The 16,776-nt window shown below is 39.7% G+C and overlaps 1 protein-coding gene across 5 annotated transcripts in view; it reads right to left on the bottom strand.

Moving 5' to 3' along the window:
* Positions 1-16,776, bottom strand: part of ACSM3 (acyl-CoA synthetase medium chain family member 3) — a 32,531-nt gene that overhangs the window by 3,099 nt on the left and 12,656 nt on the right. For 4 of the 5 annotated variants that reach the window (XM_058569897.1, XM_058569895.1, XM_058569896.1 and 1 more), the window contains 9 exons: positions 13,408-13,615; positions 10,699-10,842; positions 10,428-10,584; positions 10,075-10,154; positions 8,708-8,831; positions 7,632-7,712; positions 3,488-3,589; positions 2,352-2,479; positions 2,142-2,241 (listed from right to left, as the gene is read on the bottom strand). In XM_058569897.1, coding sequence (XP_058425880.1) covers positions 2,142-2,241; positions 2,352-2,479; positions 3,488-3,589; positions 7,632-7,712; positions 8,708-8,831; positions 10,075-10,154; positions 10,428-10,584; positions 10,699-10,842; positions 13,408-13,615 — 1,124 coding nt within the window. The remainder of the gene's footprint in view (positions 1-2,141; positions 2,242-2,351; positions 2,480-3,487; positions 3,590-7,631; positions 7,713-8,707; positions 8,832-10,074; positions 10,155-10,427; positions 10,585-10,698; positions 10,843-13,407; positions 13,616-16,776) is intronic. The other variant, XM_058569899.1, reaches the window with a different exon arrangement.

The following is a 16,776-nucleotide window of genomic DNA, read 5'->3' as shown; positions in this document are numbered from 1 at the left end:
GCCACGTGTGGCTATTTAAATTTAAATTAATTAAAATGAAATTTCCTCAGCTGCACTAGCCACATCTCAAGTGCTTGATAGCCACTGTGCCTACTGTATTGGACGGTGCAAATACACAACATTTCCATCATTGCATAAGTCCAGTAGTGCCCTATGACCTTCAAATTTCAAAGAACTGTGTGATCCAAAAAATTTAGGAACCCAGTGACCTAGACAAATATTTCTCAGCTCTTTATTTCACATTCTAGTGTTAAAATAGTATTTAAAATCTAAATGTTCTTATCGGAAGTAACAACCACAACAAAAGTCATCCATTCCCTTAGCCTTATTGGAAATTTTGTCTTTTAAAGAAGCTTGTAGAAAGCACACATTTAAAAAATTGTGAAAATATAGCTAAATAGATAAATTTAGTCATTGGCTGAAAATAAGTTTTTAAAAGAAAGTAGCCACGTGAAATTCCTAAAAAATATTAAAATGTGAAAATCAACTGAGAGTACACAAAAACTATCAATACAGGAATTAATTTAGGGAAATACTCATTTTAAACCCATTAGCTTTTGGACAGTTTACTTGAGAAAAAATTAAATATTCATGAAAAATGTCAAAGTAGTTATGATTAACTAATAGCATTAGGAATTTTTAAAGCTAAAACATTGCAAGACAGGCAACAGTGTACAAATGCATGCAATAAGTTGCAAAACAATGGTAGGTAGATAAAAATGATTAATGTTTTGGATATTGTCCTCAAGTCTTCATTTTAGGTTTTTTTTTTTTTTTTTTTGAGGAAGATTAGCCCTGAGCTAACATCTGTTGCCAATCCTCCTCTTTTTGCTGAGGTAGATTGGCCCTGGGCTAACATCTGTGTCCATCTTCCTCTACTTTATATGTGGGATGCTGCCACAGCACGGCTTGATGAGCAGTGCATGGGGCCCTGCCCGGGATCCAAACCAGTGAAACCTGGGCTGCCGAAGTGGAGCGTGTGAACTTAACCACTACGCCACCAGGCTGGCCCCTCATTTTGTCTGTTTTTGATCAGTTCCCCTCGAACTTGCTGCTCAATCATAGGCCTGGCAGGACTTAGCCTGGATAAAGACCCAACCCAGCTTGGATAGGCCTGCTTCCAGAAAGAAAGGAGCTGCCTGTGGCGTGGAGCACTTGGCCACTTTGTGCATGGATACCTCACTGGGGACACCCACCCACATCTGCCAGGAAATGTTGCAACTCACTAATGTTCAGAAACTGAACTGGTCAAACTTTTCCCCTCACTTGGCTAATCCAAGCCCTACCCCAAGACCCCAGAGCTGTTGGGGGATCATAACCCATTATGTATTATACTCTGGGTATCAGGTGACTGCCAAGCCAACCCTGGTCATAAAAGCTCAGCCAGCAAGTAAGCACCTGTCTAGGTGGATAAATCTAAGGATGCCTGATGCTAGGGGAGAGGTGCAGGAGGAGCTGAGACTGATGAAACCCTACTAGTGGAGTTCAGAGCGAAGGGACAAACTTTAATAATCACTGAATCTGTTCCCTGCTCTTGTCTACCTGGAATATTGGAGGCCCTGCCTGGCAAAGGGGGCCTAAAGAGTGGCATGGAAACTTTAAACCCAAACTACCATGTGACCAGGCCATAGGAGGAGCTTTCAGGACTCTTGTCTTATTCATGGCTTATTTCCTTAATCCTCTACTTATCTACCCACTCAGGCTGCTTCTGGTTGCCTCAGTTCCTGTCACTGCCCTGGCTCACACCCCTGTTTTCTGATGCCAGCCTATCCTCCTCAGCTACACCAGGACCATGTTGGTTTCCAGACTTTCTGGGTAAGAACTTGATCCTATCTAGCTAATCTCTGGCATCCTATCCTGGTGTGAGCCTGGGTTGTTGGCATTCACACCATCTTTGCCCCAGCCCTCCATGGAAGGGATTCAAATTCTTTACAGTATATATCTTTCAGTCTTATTCCATAGCAGTTCTTTCTGACTAGCATATTTCTATTTGACTTACATATTTAGTAATGACTCTCTCTCTAACTTGCATAGTTAGTGAATGAATCATTTGGGTAATTCTGTTTCAGTGAACTACTGTGTAAAAGTATGTGTTAGACTGCCAACAAGTTATAAAGTGCAGGTGAATCTGCTCTTTTTACCTCTCCTCTGACGGGGTCTGGGCTGCTGACAACGGCTGACTCTGCTATGGCAGGATGCTCAATCAGGGCATTTTCTACTTCAAATGGTCCAATTCGGTAGCTGGGAAATAAAACATATAGCAGGAATTTATAAACGGGAGCAGCAGGTTCACTCCAGGACACCGATGATCAGTTAACACAGACATATGCACAGATGAAAAAGAAAATTACCCAGAGGATAATATGATATCATCCGATCTTGCCACAAACCAAAAATACCCATCTTCATCCATATAGCCCCTATCCCCAGTGATATAGAAATTGCCTCGTAGAGTTGAAGCTGTTTTTGTAGGATTATCCTGCGAAATAAATAGCATTTTGTTAATATTATTATGAATGTGACTCTTCTGGTGGATTTTTAAATGTTTAAGGAAAAAGAAAATTTTGTTCCTTTGAGAAGCCTTAGACTGAAGAGGAGCCAGTGTGTGAAATGAGGATGAAATTCCAGGACTGAGTTGGCCCAATATAAGAAAGGTAAACTACAGTTACAAAGACTAAGCATGCTTCCATCCTGAGGATTTTCTTAGATGGATCACAAAATAAATATTGCAGGAGCTCCCAGCTCAGAGGAGTAGGCTAAATAAGTCTTTTGCTAATTGGTTAACATCTAACACTGGTAGGAAAAGAGAGAAGTCAATACTCAGAGTTAAAAGAAAGCACCAACACCATTACATTCAAAGAACAGACAATATTTTTGTTTTTGTATTTTGTTTTGTTTTACACAAAAACAGAGAATTGGTCCTGTCACTTTGGCAGGGAGAAAAACGAAGCATTGTTAACATTATGTAAAATTCACTGGCAACTAAAACCTTGACTATTGATTATATTGATGTAAACTTTACTCTGATTTATATGCTATGATTAGAGATGAAAATATGCTTGCAAACAATAAGGAGCTTGGAAGGCCTCTAGTGAAAGAAATTTACTTCATCTCACTGCCCCATTCTCTCTCCCTCTCACTCCTCCCAAGAAGGGAGACTGCTAATCAGATTTCAGGAAAATGATTGGGTCCTGTTTTATAGTGGAGAGGATCAATGGATATTAAGAGAGCTGTCTTCTTTCTAGGGCTCCTTTCCTCTTGCCTTCATGGGCCTGGAGCTGTGATCTAGCCTCGGGGACCAGCGTGCCCTTCTCTAGTAAGAATTTGGGGGTTTCTTCAGTTCCCTGTCTGAGGGATTACTAGGCAGGATGATGAATCTCTCAGAAAAGGCCAAGTACCCAGGTGTGCTTTGTGGCAAGTAGGGATAGTTACCAAGCACTTTTGAGAGAGAAATAGAAGATAAGAGGCTATTTGATAAGTCTCTTACTACATAATGAGTAAATAGGCCACATGGTCGGGTAGGTAGAACTTGAATGCCAATATCTCCTTCTTGTCCAGGAGGTAGAACATTGCCATTTACATCTAAAATCTAGGATAAAACAGAACAATTTATTTAAGAGAATTTTTATGTAATGCCACATCTTAAATCTTTACTTTGCATGTTTTATTTTGTTCTGTTGCCCTTTAGGAATGCAGACTTCAAAAAAATTTTTAGTATACTTTAAATTCCTAAGAGAAATGTATTTATTTAAATTCTTATTGTAAAATATAAAATGCAGGTTAGCAAAATGTGAAAGAAAATAAAAATTTTCTTTAATTCTACCATTTAGCAATAATCACATTTTGGTGACATTTTTTGAGACAACATAGACATAGGAAAAAATGGGATCACTTTATAACATACTGTTTTACAACCTGCTTTTATCATTTAGCAATATATCTTGATTGTCTTTTCCTTTCAAATCAATATTTCATTAGTGGTTTTCAAACTTTTACTGTGGAACAAACAAAACCTCACTTGGGAAGCCAAACAGAAGTCAGCAGGAAAAGGGGAATGTTCTCTGGCTGAGACAGTGGTGGGTAAGCCAAAGCCTTGCTCTCTCACCCTCTCCCAATCCTCATGATTACCTGAAGTGCCTAATAGTAGCTAGCATTTATTAGACACTTACTGCATTCCAAGTAATAAATGCTACAGCTCTAAGTACTTCACACCTTCTTTATTCCTTACAACAGTGCTATCTGGTTAGAACTATTATTAGGCTCATTTTCCATATGAGGAAACTGAGGTGCAGAGAGTTTAAGTGAGACAGTACATGATTGAGCAGGAATTCAAATCTCAGCAATCACACTCCAGATCCTACACTTTTCATCATTACACTTCTCTCTGGAATCTCTCTAGGAGTTCAATTTTTAAAAATCCAAATTAGGATTTCTCAGGTTGATTGCTTATCTTACGTACCAGATTTTACTCTAAATAACTTTTAACTCTTTCTAAATATGAACGCTCTACTCTGCTTTTATATACATCCACCAAGAACCTTCAAACCTGAGATGTGGCTTGTGTGGAAAATAGAGTATAATACTTATTGGGCACTTTCCAGAAGGAAAAGGGCTTATGTCCTCAATGAGAAACTTGAAAAGCAAAGGAGTTCTAAATGTAAAGCCTTAATTTTAAATTCTTGCAAATAAAAAATATAAATTCCTGCCCAGTCATCTAAAGAGATATTTGGCTCCAGTATCAAGGAATTATTGAAGGAAAAGAGATATTTTAAGAGTCCCAAATACTTATCACAGACTATTCTTCAATAGATGGGAAAAGAAAAAATATTCTATCTCTAGAGAGAATCACGTTCCTCATTGTTCAAGGGGTCCTAAAATGTTTAAACATGAAAATTATGAGCTTTGGGCTTTGAAGTTGCAAGAATTGAAATCCAGCTGGTTGGAGCACATCCCCACATGCCAGAATGTCATTGCAGAGGCTGTTAGCTAAGTAACAAGAGGCTCAGTAATAAGAACACTTGAGGAAGAGTTAAAAATGAAGGTAGCTGCATTAGGGAAATGTAAATCAAAACTACAAGGAGATGCCACCTCACACCCATGAGGATGGCTACCATGAAAAAAAAAAAATAGAAAATAAGTATTGGCGAGGATGTGAAGAAACTGGAACCCTTGTGCACTGTTGGTGGGAATGTAAAATGGTCTAGCAACTGTGGAAAACAGTTTGGCAGTTCCTCAGAAAATTAAAAATAGAATTACCATATGATCCAGCAATTCCACTTTTGGGTATATACCCCAAAGAATTAAAAGTATGGTCTCCAAGAGATATTTGTGTACCCAAGTTCATCACAGCATTATTCACAATAGCTAAACTGTAAAAGAAACCCAACCATCCATCAACAGATGAATGGATAAGCAAAATGTGTTGTATCCATACAATGGAATATTATTCAGCCTTAAAAAGGTGAGAAATTCTGATACATGCAACAACATGGATGAACCTTGAGGACATTATGCTAAGTGTAATAAGCCAGTCACAAAAAGACAAATACTGTATGATTCCACTTATACGAGGTATTTAGAATAGTCAAAATCATAGAGACAGAAAGTAGAATGGTGGTTGCCAGGGCTGGGGGGATTGGGGAGTGGGATTTATTATCTAATGGATATAGAGTTTCAGTTTTACAAGATGAAAAGAATTATGGAGATGGATAGTGGAGATGGTTGCACAACATTATGAATGTATTTAATACCACTGATTTGTGCAATTAAAAATGGTCAAGATTGTAAATTATATGTTACGTGTATTTTACCAAAAAAAAAAATTGGGAAAAAAAATGAAGGTAGTGATGCTGATTAGGGATGTATGGCAGAACACTGTTTTCCTCTCGGCCACACCCTTTTGCATTGAATTATAATTGCTCTAGAAAACTACTGGGCTCGAATTAGTGGGGAACTGGTGGTACATTGCGGTTGGGATCACTGTGAGTACAGCTGCACCTGTGAGAACATCACAGCAATGCATGTTGCTGTCATTAAGAGGGAAGAAAGGAACACAGCTGTGTGAAAAGTCAACTTGATTACTTGTAATGCAGACATGATAATGCTTAATTATCAATATTTCTGTCTCCAACCTAAGGCAGCCTATAAACCAATGAAGTATTGTTAGGCCTGTTAACAGAATGTAACCAAGGCTTCCCTACCACCTCTTCTTAGAAAAGCTTTTCAAAGGCAGGGAGTGCGAGGGAGAGGTGAATAATAATAATGGCACTTATCTTTCGGACTTTTATTATGTACCAAGAACTTTGCTATGCTCTTTAGAGATGTTATCTCATTTAATCCTCACAAGAAACCTATAAAATCAGTTCTGTTGTTAGGATTACCAACATTCTCAGTTTGTCCGGGACTGAGGCAGGAGAGTGTCCCTGGGATGTGTGACTTTCAGTGCTAAAACCAGGTAAGTCCCATGCAAACTGGGGCAAGTTGGTCACCCTAGTCCCCATTTTACAAATCAGGAAACCAAGGCTTTAACAGCTTACCCAAAGACACTCAGCTAGTGAAGAGCAGAGCCAGGCCTGAACCACTCGGCAATCCTATCTTTAGACAGGTTCCCATAGCAAAGTTAAAGTGAGGGAAAGAGCCCAGCATCTGGTTTATTCAATAAACAGTGACATCAGCAATCAATCTCATCTAAACTTTCTCAAACTTACCTGATCATAAGAATTTCCTGGTGTGCTTGTCTAAAACACAGGTTTCAGGTCCTTTCCTAAATCTATTGAATCAGACTCGCTAGGGAAGGGGCCTGCGAGTCAGTATTTTTAACAAGTGCCCATGTGATTCTTATGATCAGATAAGCTTGGGAAACATTGATCTAATCTACAACTAACCCTCATTTAAGTTTGGTTCTGAGCTCTCCATTCTGTAAACTTATCCATTTTGTGTTTTCATTGCTATGGTTTTCTCTCACTGTTAGTGCAAGTTCCTTCGTTTATACCTAGCTTTGGCTGGGTCAACCTGAGAAAAATTCTAACTCTGTACAAAGTTTGCAGACGGGATAATAGGATGCCCAATAGGGATCAGGTGGTAGTAATGGCAGTGGTTATGGAGAGCCAGGAAATGGCCAGGTGAGGCTGGGGAAAGAGAGGGAGAATGCTGCAGCCACTGTACGCTTAGCCTCTTTTGGCCTACTTTGACCTCTTCAGGAGGTCTTGACCTCCCTCACCAGAAGGGGCAGGGTGGTGGTGTGGTTAAGAGTGGGGATACTGGAACCAGATTGTTTGGGAAGTTATAGCAGCTACTAGCTGTGTGACCTCAGATGAGGTCCTTACCTCTCTGTGCCTCATCTATGAAATTATTCTTATATTAATATGTCTCTCATAGGTTCCTTCTGGGAATTAAATGGATTAATATTTGTAAAATGCTTAGCACTGCTTGGCACAAGCAACTGCTTTGCAAAAACTTGGAGACCAATAAACTAATGTTTCTAACCCATTGCCATCTTTACATGGAAGTCAAGATACCATGGAAGTAACATGAAATCATCACCAAAACTAAGAGCGTGGGGAGGGTAGAAGAGGGGTAGGTGGTAAACAGATTGGGTTGTTAAATATTCTCCTAGAAAGGGATGTGCAAACCTTAACATCAAAAGCAGGAGAAGGCTTTCCCATTGAGCCAGGCTTCATTTTCATTCCCTTAAAATTTCCACAGATTAGCACCTAGTTAAGAAGAAGAAAGACTAAAGTAGCCAATTACAAGTAAGACTAAAGTAGCATTACAAGTAAGTTAAAATTCATTCATTCATCCACCTGTATTCGTTCAACAAACATTTACTGAGAACTTACTGTGAACCAGGCTTAAAACAAAACTAATTCTCTGCTCTCATGGAGTAAAGATAGACACTAAACAAATATGTATGATAAAGTTATACCACTTAATAAATTTATAATTACTAAAATATCCATATTTATGAAAACATTTGTACTCATATTAGCATGATATGCTGTTTCTACTTAGTACATTTATCAATTTTTGTTTTTATTTTATTTTTGGTATTTTAATTTTTGACCAGGTATGACATTCTCATGGTTTATAAATTGAAGGATTATAAAAAGACACATTGTGAAAAATTTCTTTCAGCCTTTCCTTTATCTGCTCAATCTTACCCCTCTCTTTCCTTACATAATAACCACTCTTCTTATTATTTCATTCATTCCCTCTAGAATATCTTCTTATTCTTATTTCTACGAGCTCTATAAATAACGCTTTCTAGAGTATGCCTGCCAAGGAGTTGTCCAGTGAACTCTTAATATTTCAAGTAACAAGGAACTTGGCATTTTCCATTTTTGAGGCTGCCCTAAGTTCTCTATTACAGAACTTGGCATTTTCCATTTTTGAGGCTGCCCTAAGTTCTCTATTACAGAAGGAGAAATCTCTCTTTCTGTAGATCTAGCATGTTTTCATTTAAAATATATTTTAATGCCCTCAGCCCTGATCAGTTATATAGTGGTTTTCCTCAACGAATGGCTATTTAAACAACTATTATAGAGCTTTTTTGTAATCACCGTCCCTCCATCCTTTTTTTAAATTGTTCTTCTAACCACTCCACTTCCTCCCTATCCCTCAAACAATCATAAGGTCATAATAAACACTTTGGTTTTATTCATCCAACTAAATCGAGTCCAGCCCTGTCTGTTCAGTGAGGTGCGTGTACCGTTTCAGTCTGTCCGTATCCTTCGTAAATATCCAGACCTGTCCTGTTTCTCCATTGTTCAATCACTTCAGGGTTGATTGGTTCTCCAGCACTCACACAGTGCTTTAAGTTTTTGAACTTACAGCTTCTCAGAAAACACATAAGTTAAATTTAGGAGGAAAAATGGAGAGAAATGAAAGTTAGGATGATTGCTAGTGAAATTTCAATATAAAGTGTGTTGTAGTTCCTTCCTTACTCCCCTCTCCAACACAAAATAAATGAATCATTCTAACATCATAAAATGACTCCCCAAATGCCAGTTTTTCTTTTTCTTTTCTGCCTTTAGATTTTTTTTTGGTGGGGGGGCATGACTTGTTGCAAATAAAGCCATGCAATCCTTAGCGAAGGTACCACGTAATAACATTTTAAATCAGTGATTAAGAGTTTACCAATTGTCTGGATAAACTGTGGAATAGTCATGCAATGGAATACTGTACAGCTGTGAAAAATAGAATGAGGAAGCTCCTGGACCGTGCTGTCCAATAGAACTTTCTGCGACGACAGAAGTGTTCTATAATCTGCACTATCCACTACAATATCTTATAGTCCTGTGTGGCTATTGAGCACTTGAAACATGGCTACTGCCACTGAGGAACTGAATTTTAAATTTAATTAAAACTTAAATTGAAATAACTGCTTGTGGCTAGTGGTTATCATATGGGACAGCACAGTTCCAGGCTGTGTATTTAGGCAAAAAAAGGAAGATTCAGAACTGTGTGCATATTATGTTTCTATTTATGTTTATGAAAGAGTGGGGGAGAATGTAAGCATATTGGCTTGTGTGTACATAGATTTCAGGGAGAGGGAGAACGGAGACTGAGGAAAGGTTTGGAGGAAGACTTTTCACTACATAGTCTTATATAGCTATTGAATTTTACATCATATGAAATTTCTTATTCAAAAATTTTAAAAAATCAATTTAAAAATATTTACCAATCTACCCTTTCAAATGGAATCAGTAATAGAATAAAAGACATTCATCCTTTTTCCTATTTGCTGGGATAGGTTCCAAATAGAAGAAATTTCTCTACTTTCTCAGCTCAGGTAACAGTCATCATCCAAAAGATTAAACACCTTCTTACCCAAAACCACTGGGCTCAGAGGTATACACAGGGCTGAACCTTCCCTTTCCTCTCCTTGCTTAGGGGATCCTGCCCTGGATGTAGTGGTTATCATTTACAGAATGTAGGCAAGAAGGAGAAAGAGGAGGAGAGATTGTTAAATCCCATACCTACTAGTTTGGAGCTATGTTTTAGGCAGAAAGACCTTTTACTTTATAGCTTCCTCTCCCCTCCCCCACTAGGTGCCTATTTACCAACCTTTCTTACCTGCTCATATCACTCTGTACAAGCATTCGGTATGCAGTTGGTGCTGAACAGAAGACTGTGATGGGAAACTTGGAGAGTGTCTGCAATTTAGAGATAAAGTCTTGGTCTTACAACAACTTTAATAAGTGCCTAAACGTCTACGGTAGGCACAGCACCACTTAAACATTGTTTATTGTAACATAAATGCCCTCACCTTTCCTCTGTGTATCTTTTCATGATAATTGAGCTTCTGGATGTGACATATCTTCAATCATGTTGTCTACTCTGATTTCTGCAAGTTACTTTATTCACCATTCCTGTCAGTAACACTGCTAATGCATTTCTAAATGTTGACCTCTTGTGCTCTGCCTTACCTGCAAGATGGAAGTTGGCTCAAAATGCGGCAGATAATGTGCAAATACACATGCTCCCTGGATCCATGGAGAAAAAACACTACTCCATGCAGACTTTGCCCAGCCTGTGTCTGAGGTATTCCACATCACATCTGAAGATGTCAAATCCAGCCAGAACCTGGGAAAACAAAGAATAGCCTTGAAATATATAGGAAAACAAATTTAAAAGACCAATAAATGGATCATCACCTTGGCAGTTTTGACACTTCAAGCTGCTGTTCTGTGAAAGTACCTTCCATTTACAGATAATCCTAAACCAAAACTGCTGTGGGTGTGTCCGGTCATTTTAGGAGGTCCGCTTGTTCCACTGGTGAAGTAAATGGCCATCATCTCATCGTGTTTTGTCTTCACACAGGTGTGGTTATCACTGGCATGTCTACAAAGGAAAACTACAGTGATTCTGCACGTTAAACACAGCATCATAGACTGTTACCACAGAAAAGGATTTGAGAAACCATCGACTCAGACCTCTTCATCTTATGGATCAGGACCCAGTGACTCAGGTTGAATTCCAAGGAAAAAGCCATCTCTCTCTCCATCTTTTTAGGTGCTTTCTGGAATCAAACTAAACTGTGCCATCAACAGCCCATTTATAACAGCTGATTTCATAGCATTTTACTGTATGATAAAGAAGGGTTGAAGCATTTTAAAAACTCAAGAATTTTATCATACTGCCAGCAGAATGAGGATTCTCTGATCTTGTAATCATGGATATGTGAAGAACTGCCCTTCCCCTTCACTGTGGATGCTTTAAAATGTGATTTTTTTTTTTAAATGGGTCTGTTAACCAAAGTCCTGGGTAATGGTATAAAGCAGGGGTCGGCAAACTACAGTCCAGGGGCCAAATCTGGTCTGCCTCCTGTTTTCATAAATAAAGTTTTATTGGAACACAGCCATGCCCACTCATTTGCATACTGTCTATGGCTGTTTTCATGCTACAACAGCAGTGGTGAGTAGTTGCGACAGAGACTGCAAAGCCTAAAATACTTGCTATGGACCCCTTTTATAGAAATGTTTCCTGACTCCTGAAAGGATGTTTTTTCTATTTCCCACAAGAAAGTCTATGTGGTTCTGAATACAGTGAACAGTAAAACTGAAGAGGATCTCAGCATCCATCAGGGAAGGAAGGGCTGCAGTGAAAGAGAGAGAACGTTTAGTTCCAAAGGATAACTGGGCTGCTGTATCAGTCATACATTAGGGCAGCTGAGAGGGGGTCAACTCTGCACATCCAGTGTCTAAGAGGCACACAGAGTTTATCTGGAAGTACTGGGCTGAGAATGGATGAATCAGAAACATCCAGGCCATGAGAAATATAGAAAAGCTGTTTTCAAAGCCTAACAAAGCTAGACCAAGTGTTTAGTCTATGATGGCTCTCAATTATATTCCTTAAAAATAGTCAGTACCTAGGGGCCGGCCTGGTGGCACAAACGGTTAAGTGTGCGTGCTCTGCTGCAGCAGCCCGGGGTTCGCCAGTTCAGATCCAGGGTGTGCACTGAGGCACCACTTGTCAAGCCATGCTGTTGTGGCGTCCCATATAAAGTGGAGGAAGATGGGCATGGATGTTAGCCCAGGGCCAGTCTTCCTCAGCAAAAAGAGGAGGATTGGCAGATGTTATCTCAGGGCTGATCTTCCTCACACACACACAAAAAATAGTCAGTACCCTATAGCTCTGTACCTATGACTTCTATCATAGGTATGGTTGCTTTGGAAACCTAAGGCAGGGTTATCATACTAACCTCTCACTACTGGAAGCAGTAAACATAGCAGGTAGGAGTGCGAGCTCAGAAGCCAGATTGCCTGGGTTTGGAACCCAGCCGTGCCAGATCCTAGCATTTGACCTTATTCATCTGTATAATTATAGTACCTACCCACTGGGTTATTGTGAGATTTAAATGAGTTTATATCTGAAGTGCTTGGAACAGTTTTTGGCACACAACCAGTGCCATGTAAATGTTAGCTCTTCTTGCAATTATAACATTGTTTTTATTAGAACAGTACCTGGCCTTTGATAAGAACTTGATAAATGTCAGCTATTTCAGAGAAGGTGGGAATAAGTTCAGAGTTCCAAGCATGCTCCCAAATCCTTAAGTAAAGCATGCTCATTCTAGAGAGCGAATTTGCTGTCAACCTTAAGCTATATAACCAATGCCTGGCAAGAGTTCCAAGTGACCCTGGAAGCACCCCATAGCAGAGCGTGAACATCAGTACAAAATTAGTTCTGTACTTGCATCCATTAACATTAAATGTTCCTCTTAGTTTAACCTGATAGAAATGTTGCTGTCAGCAAGGGAATTATATAGCCTACACAGAAGGATTGATAGCAGTCAATTTCCCTGGGAGATGATAACAGCTCTGTGGTTGATGCTGTGAGGCACCTCCTAGATCCCACTGCAGGAATGAAGGACTTATCCCCATAAGTGCTGAGATCCCTCTTTAGAGATTGCCTTGGCTGGAAAGAGCTGCCTTGTTCAAGGTCACAGCTCCTTCTAGGGACAGCCTGCACCAATTACTGGTCAGTATGGGCACATAAAGGCCAGGACCTCTTTCTTTAGCTCGGGACAACTTTGAGGGGCTATCCAAACTCCAGAGGTCCCAGTGGGTTGGCTGAGGGCTTTTCGGGGAGTACATGGCAGATAAATTTCTTCCTTGGTCCAATTCCGCATCTTTCCCCTTCCTTGTTGATCCCAAAAGAACTCCTTAATAAACTTCCGATACAACTAATCTCTGTCTCAGGGTCTGCTTCCTGGAAATCCCAACGTATGAAGACACTCCAAGCTCCTTCCTGCCTCAGAGCCCTGCACTATTAGTGCAGCAATAATTACCAGTTGTTCCCTTTGCCTATTGTTTTAATTTTCATTTTTCTGATCACTTGTGGGTTGAATAACTCTTCAATTTGCCTTTGTTTTGGGGAAGCTCTTCTACAACAACTATGGCTACTCACTTCATCATCTCCTTGAGGTTCTCCCACCCTTCTCTGGGGTTCTGAGACACAATTAGCTTGGAGTGCAGATTTTCACATTTAGATGCAACAGCATCTATTGCCGGGGCTAAAACTTCATTGGTAATAATGCACTTTGCTTTTGAAGATTGTAGTCTGTAGAGGATGTCTTTCTGGGTCAACTGAGTGGTTCCTGGAATTAAAACCGTCCCTAAAGGAGCAGAAAAGAAACAATGTTTAGAAGGAAGGATCTCCTTCATCATGTTAGTTAGGGTAGTGTAGATAGCTCATGTACATTCTGTATTTCTTAGAATGAGTTAGTCAATGTACCAGGCAAGGGACCTACTTGTCTTCCTCCCATTATTCTGCTTTTGCCTTTCTTGGGATCTCCAAGCTATGACCCTTTTGACCTAACATGAAAGGTTGTTAAATGCTGGATGATTATCTTCTATCTGAAGACCATTCATAATGTTCAGCTTGAAGAGGGTTTTGACTGAAAAGTAATATTACCAACATTTATTGAGTACTTGAGTGCCAGGCCCTATTCTAAGTGTTCTGCATGTTTTAACTCATTTAATCTCCACCCAAAAGCCCCAAACACAAAAGCTATGAATAACTTGCCCAAGATCACCAATAGGAAGTGACAGTGCAGGGACTGAACCCTGCAACCTGACACCAGAGCTGCACACTTAACCACTTCCGTCCAGTGCCTCTTATAATGGCCATGACTGTCTTATGGTTTCTCTCCAAAGGAAAGGATTGAAACATTCGTCTTTTCTGTGCTGCTACTCCGACCTGCTGTAAATTCCCGCTGTAGGGTGTAGTAGAATGGTTAAGAGTGTGTCCTGGAGCCAGATACTCTTACAGCTTTGCCTTGGACTAGCCACTTCACCTCCGTGAGTCTCAGGTTCTGCCTGGTCATTCCTGGACTCTTGGCACTGACTCATCTTTATTTTGAAAAGGACAAACCTCTTCAGTGGAGTTCTTCAGGAAACAGACAACTGGGACTAAAATACAAGTTTCTTCAGAATATCCTCCCTTTCTAAACACGGCAATGTAGCAATTTTTAAGAGGCTTTAGCTCCATAGTTATTCTTTATTGTTCCACCGAGGGATAAGTACTTAGTCTACCGTGGCCTAACACTTTTCCGTAATTTAAAGGCACTCTCTAGCAACATGCCCACTGCCAGCATTTCAGGCCCAGAAGAAGCACTTTTAAAGACATTACCCTTAGAAAATTAATTTCTGCCAATACATAATTCATATTATATCTTTAAAAGATTAAAGATATCTATTAGCAGTGATCAGTCTTACCTATTAAAACTATTTCCTGTCCAAATTAATCATTCTGGGAAGCATTACATAGTTTCTTGCCAGGGAGCAAAATGTCACTTTAAATTAAAAAAAAAAAATCTTCCAGTATTGCTCTGTAGTGATGTTCTAGTTCATTATAAACACAATGGATTAATTTATTCACACATTCATTTAAAAATATATATGGAGAGCCTACTATGTGGCAGACACTTTTCTAAGTGCTAAGGATACTGTAGAGAACACGATGGACAGAGGTCCCTGCCTTCATGGATCTTACGTTCTAGACAGACCTTGAGCACATAGACAATATCATCTGATGATAAGTGCTGTTTGAAAGGATAGAGAATGATCACTGTGGGTGGGGGGTGGGGAGCTGTTTTGAATAGGATGGCCAGGATGGCCTCTCTGAAGAAGATTCCTGTTTAAGTTCAAAACTTAAAAAAAAAGTTCAAAACTTCCAGAAATAAAATGTCCATTTCTGCTTCACAGTTGTTATTCACAGTTGTTATTTTGCATAAGGGCATAGGAATTGACGCATGCTGTTGACACCGGATAGGGAAAACGTCTAAAGGAAGGCCCGTAGAGTATCAGAAAGAGCTCTAGGCTGGACATCTGGGCTCCAAGGTCCTTGTTTTCCCTGTTCCTCTAATCAAGGTGTGACCTTGGCCAAGTTGCTGAATTTGGACCTTGCTTTCCTCATCTGTAAATTAATGGGAGGACTAGTTCCCTGTCACTCAAAGGGTGGCCCCTGGACCACTGACATCACCTGGAGCTTGTTAGAAATGCAGGCTCTCGGGTCCCGCCCAGGCTTATTGGATCAGAATCTGCATTTTAACAAGATCCCCAGGTGATTCATATGCACATCAAAGTTTGAGAAAAATAAGCCACATCATTTTTAAGAACTGTTTCTATTTTGAATTTTTATGAAAATTCTAGAAAATGCTGGCAAGTGCATTGGGCTCTAGTAGTGACTTGCTGAGTGACTTTGCGCAGGTGAGTCAATGTTCCTTTTTCCTTCATCTATGAAAGCTTTGGCTTCCCCATTTATAAAATGAGACTTCCACTTCCTAATCATAAGTCTCTTGTGAAGACAAAATGAGTAAATGAGCAAATGTTTATTATAATGCCAAAGGGACTACATCCATCTAGAAACTTCCTGAGGATCTGTGGACTGAGATTGGGTGTTATACTATCTTTTTGTGGTAGATATTATTTAACTTAAGGGACCAACTTATTGGGAATTAATATATTTTTTTTTGATTTTTTTTTTTTATTGATGTTTTAATGGTTTCTAACATTGTGAAATTTTGGGTTGTACATTTTTGTTTGTCCATCACCACATATATGACTCCCTTCACCCCTTGTGCCCACCCCCCACCCCCACTGCCCTGGTAACCACAGTCCAGTTTTCTCTGTCCATGTGTTGGTTTATATTCCACATATGAGTGAGATCATACAGTGTTTGTCTTTCTCTTTCTGGCTTATTTCACTTAACATAATATGCTCCAGGCCCATCCATGTTGTTGCAAATGGGACGATTTTGTCTTTTTTGATGGCTGAGTAGTATTCCATTGTATATATATACCACATTTTCTTAATCCAGTCGTCAGTCGAGGGACACTTAGGTTGCTTCCACTTCTTGGCTATGGTGAATAATGCTGCAATGAACATAGAGGTGCATAAGCCTCTTTGGATTGTTGATTTCAGGTGCGTTGGATAGATTCCCAGTAGTGGGATGGCTGGATCATAGGGCATCTCTATTTTTAATTCTTTGAGGAATCTCCATACCGTTTTCCATAGAGGCTGCACCAATTTGCATTCCCACCAGCTGTGTATGAGGGTTCCTGTTTCTCCACATCCTCCCCAACATTTGTTGTTTTTTGTCTTGGTGAGTATAGCCATTCTAACGGGCGTGAGGTGGTATCTTAGTGTTGTTTTGATTTGCATTTCCCTGATGATTAGTGATGTTGAGCATCTTTTCATGTGGCTATTGGCCATCTGTATATCTTCCTTGGAGAAGTGTCTGTTCATTTCCTCTGCCCATTTTTTGATCGGGTTG

Source organism: Diceros bicornis, chromosome 26, assembly GCF_020826845.1.
Source record: "Diceros bicornis minor isolate mBicDic1 chromosome 26, mDicBic1.mat.cur, whole genome shotgun sequence".
In the NCBI taxonomy this organism is placed as follows: domain Eukaryota; kingdom Metazoa; phylum Chordata; class Mammalia; order Perissodactyla; family Rhinocerotidae; genus Diceros; species Diceros bicornis.
The sequence above is the reverse complement of the archived record's forward strand: the minus strand, read 5'-3'. Positions and strand labels throughout refer to the sequence as shown.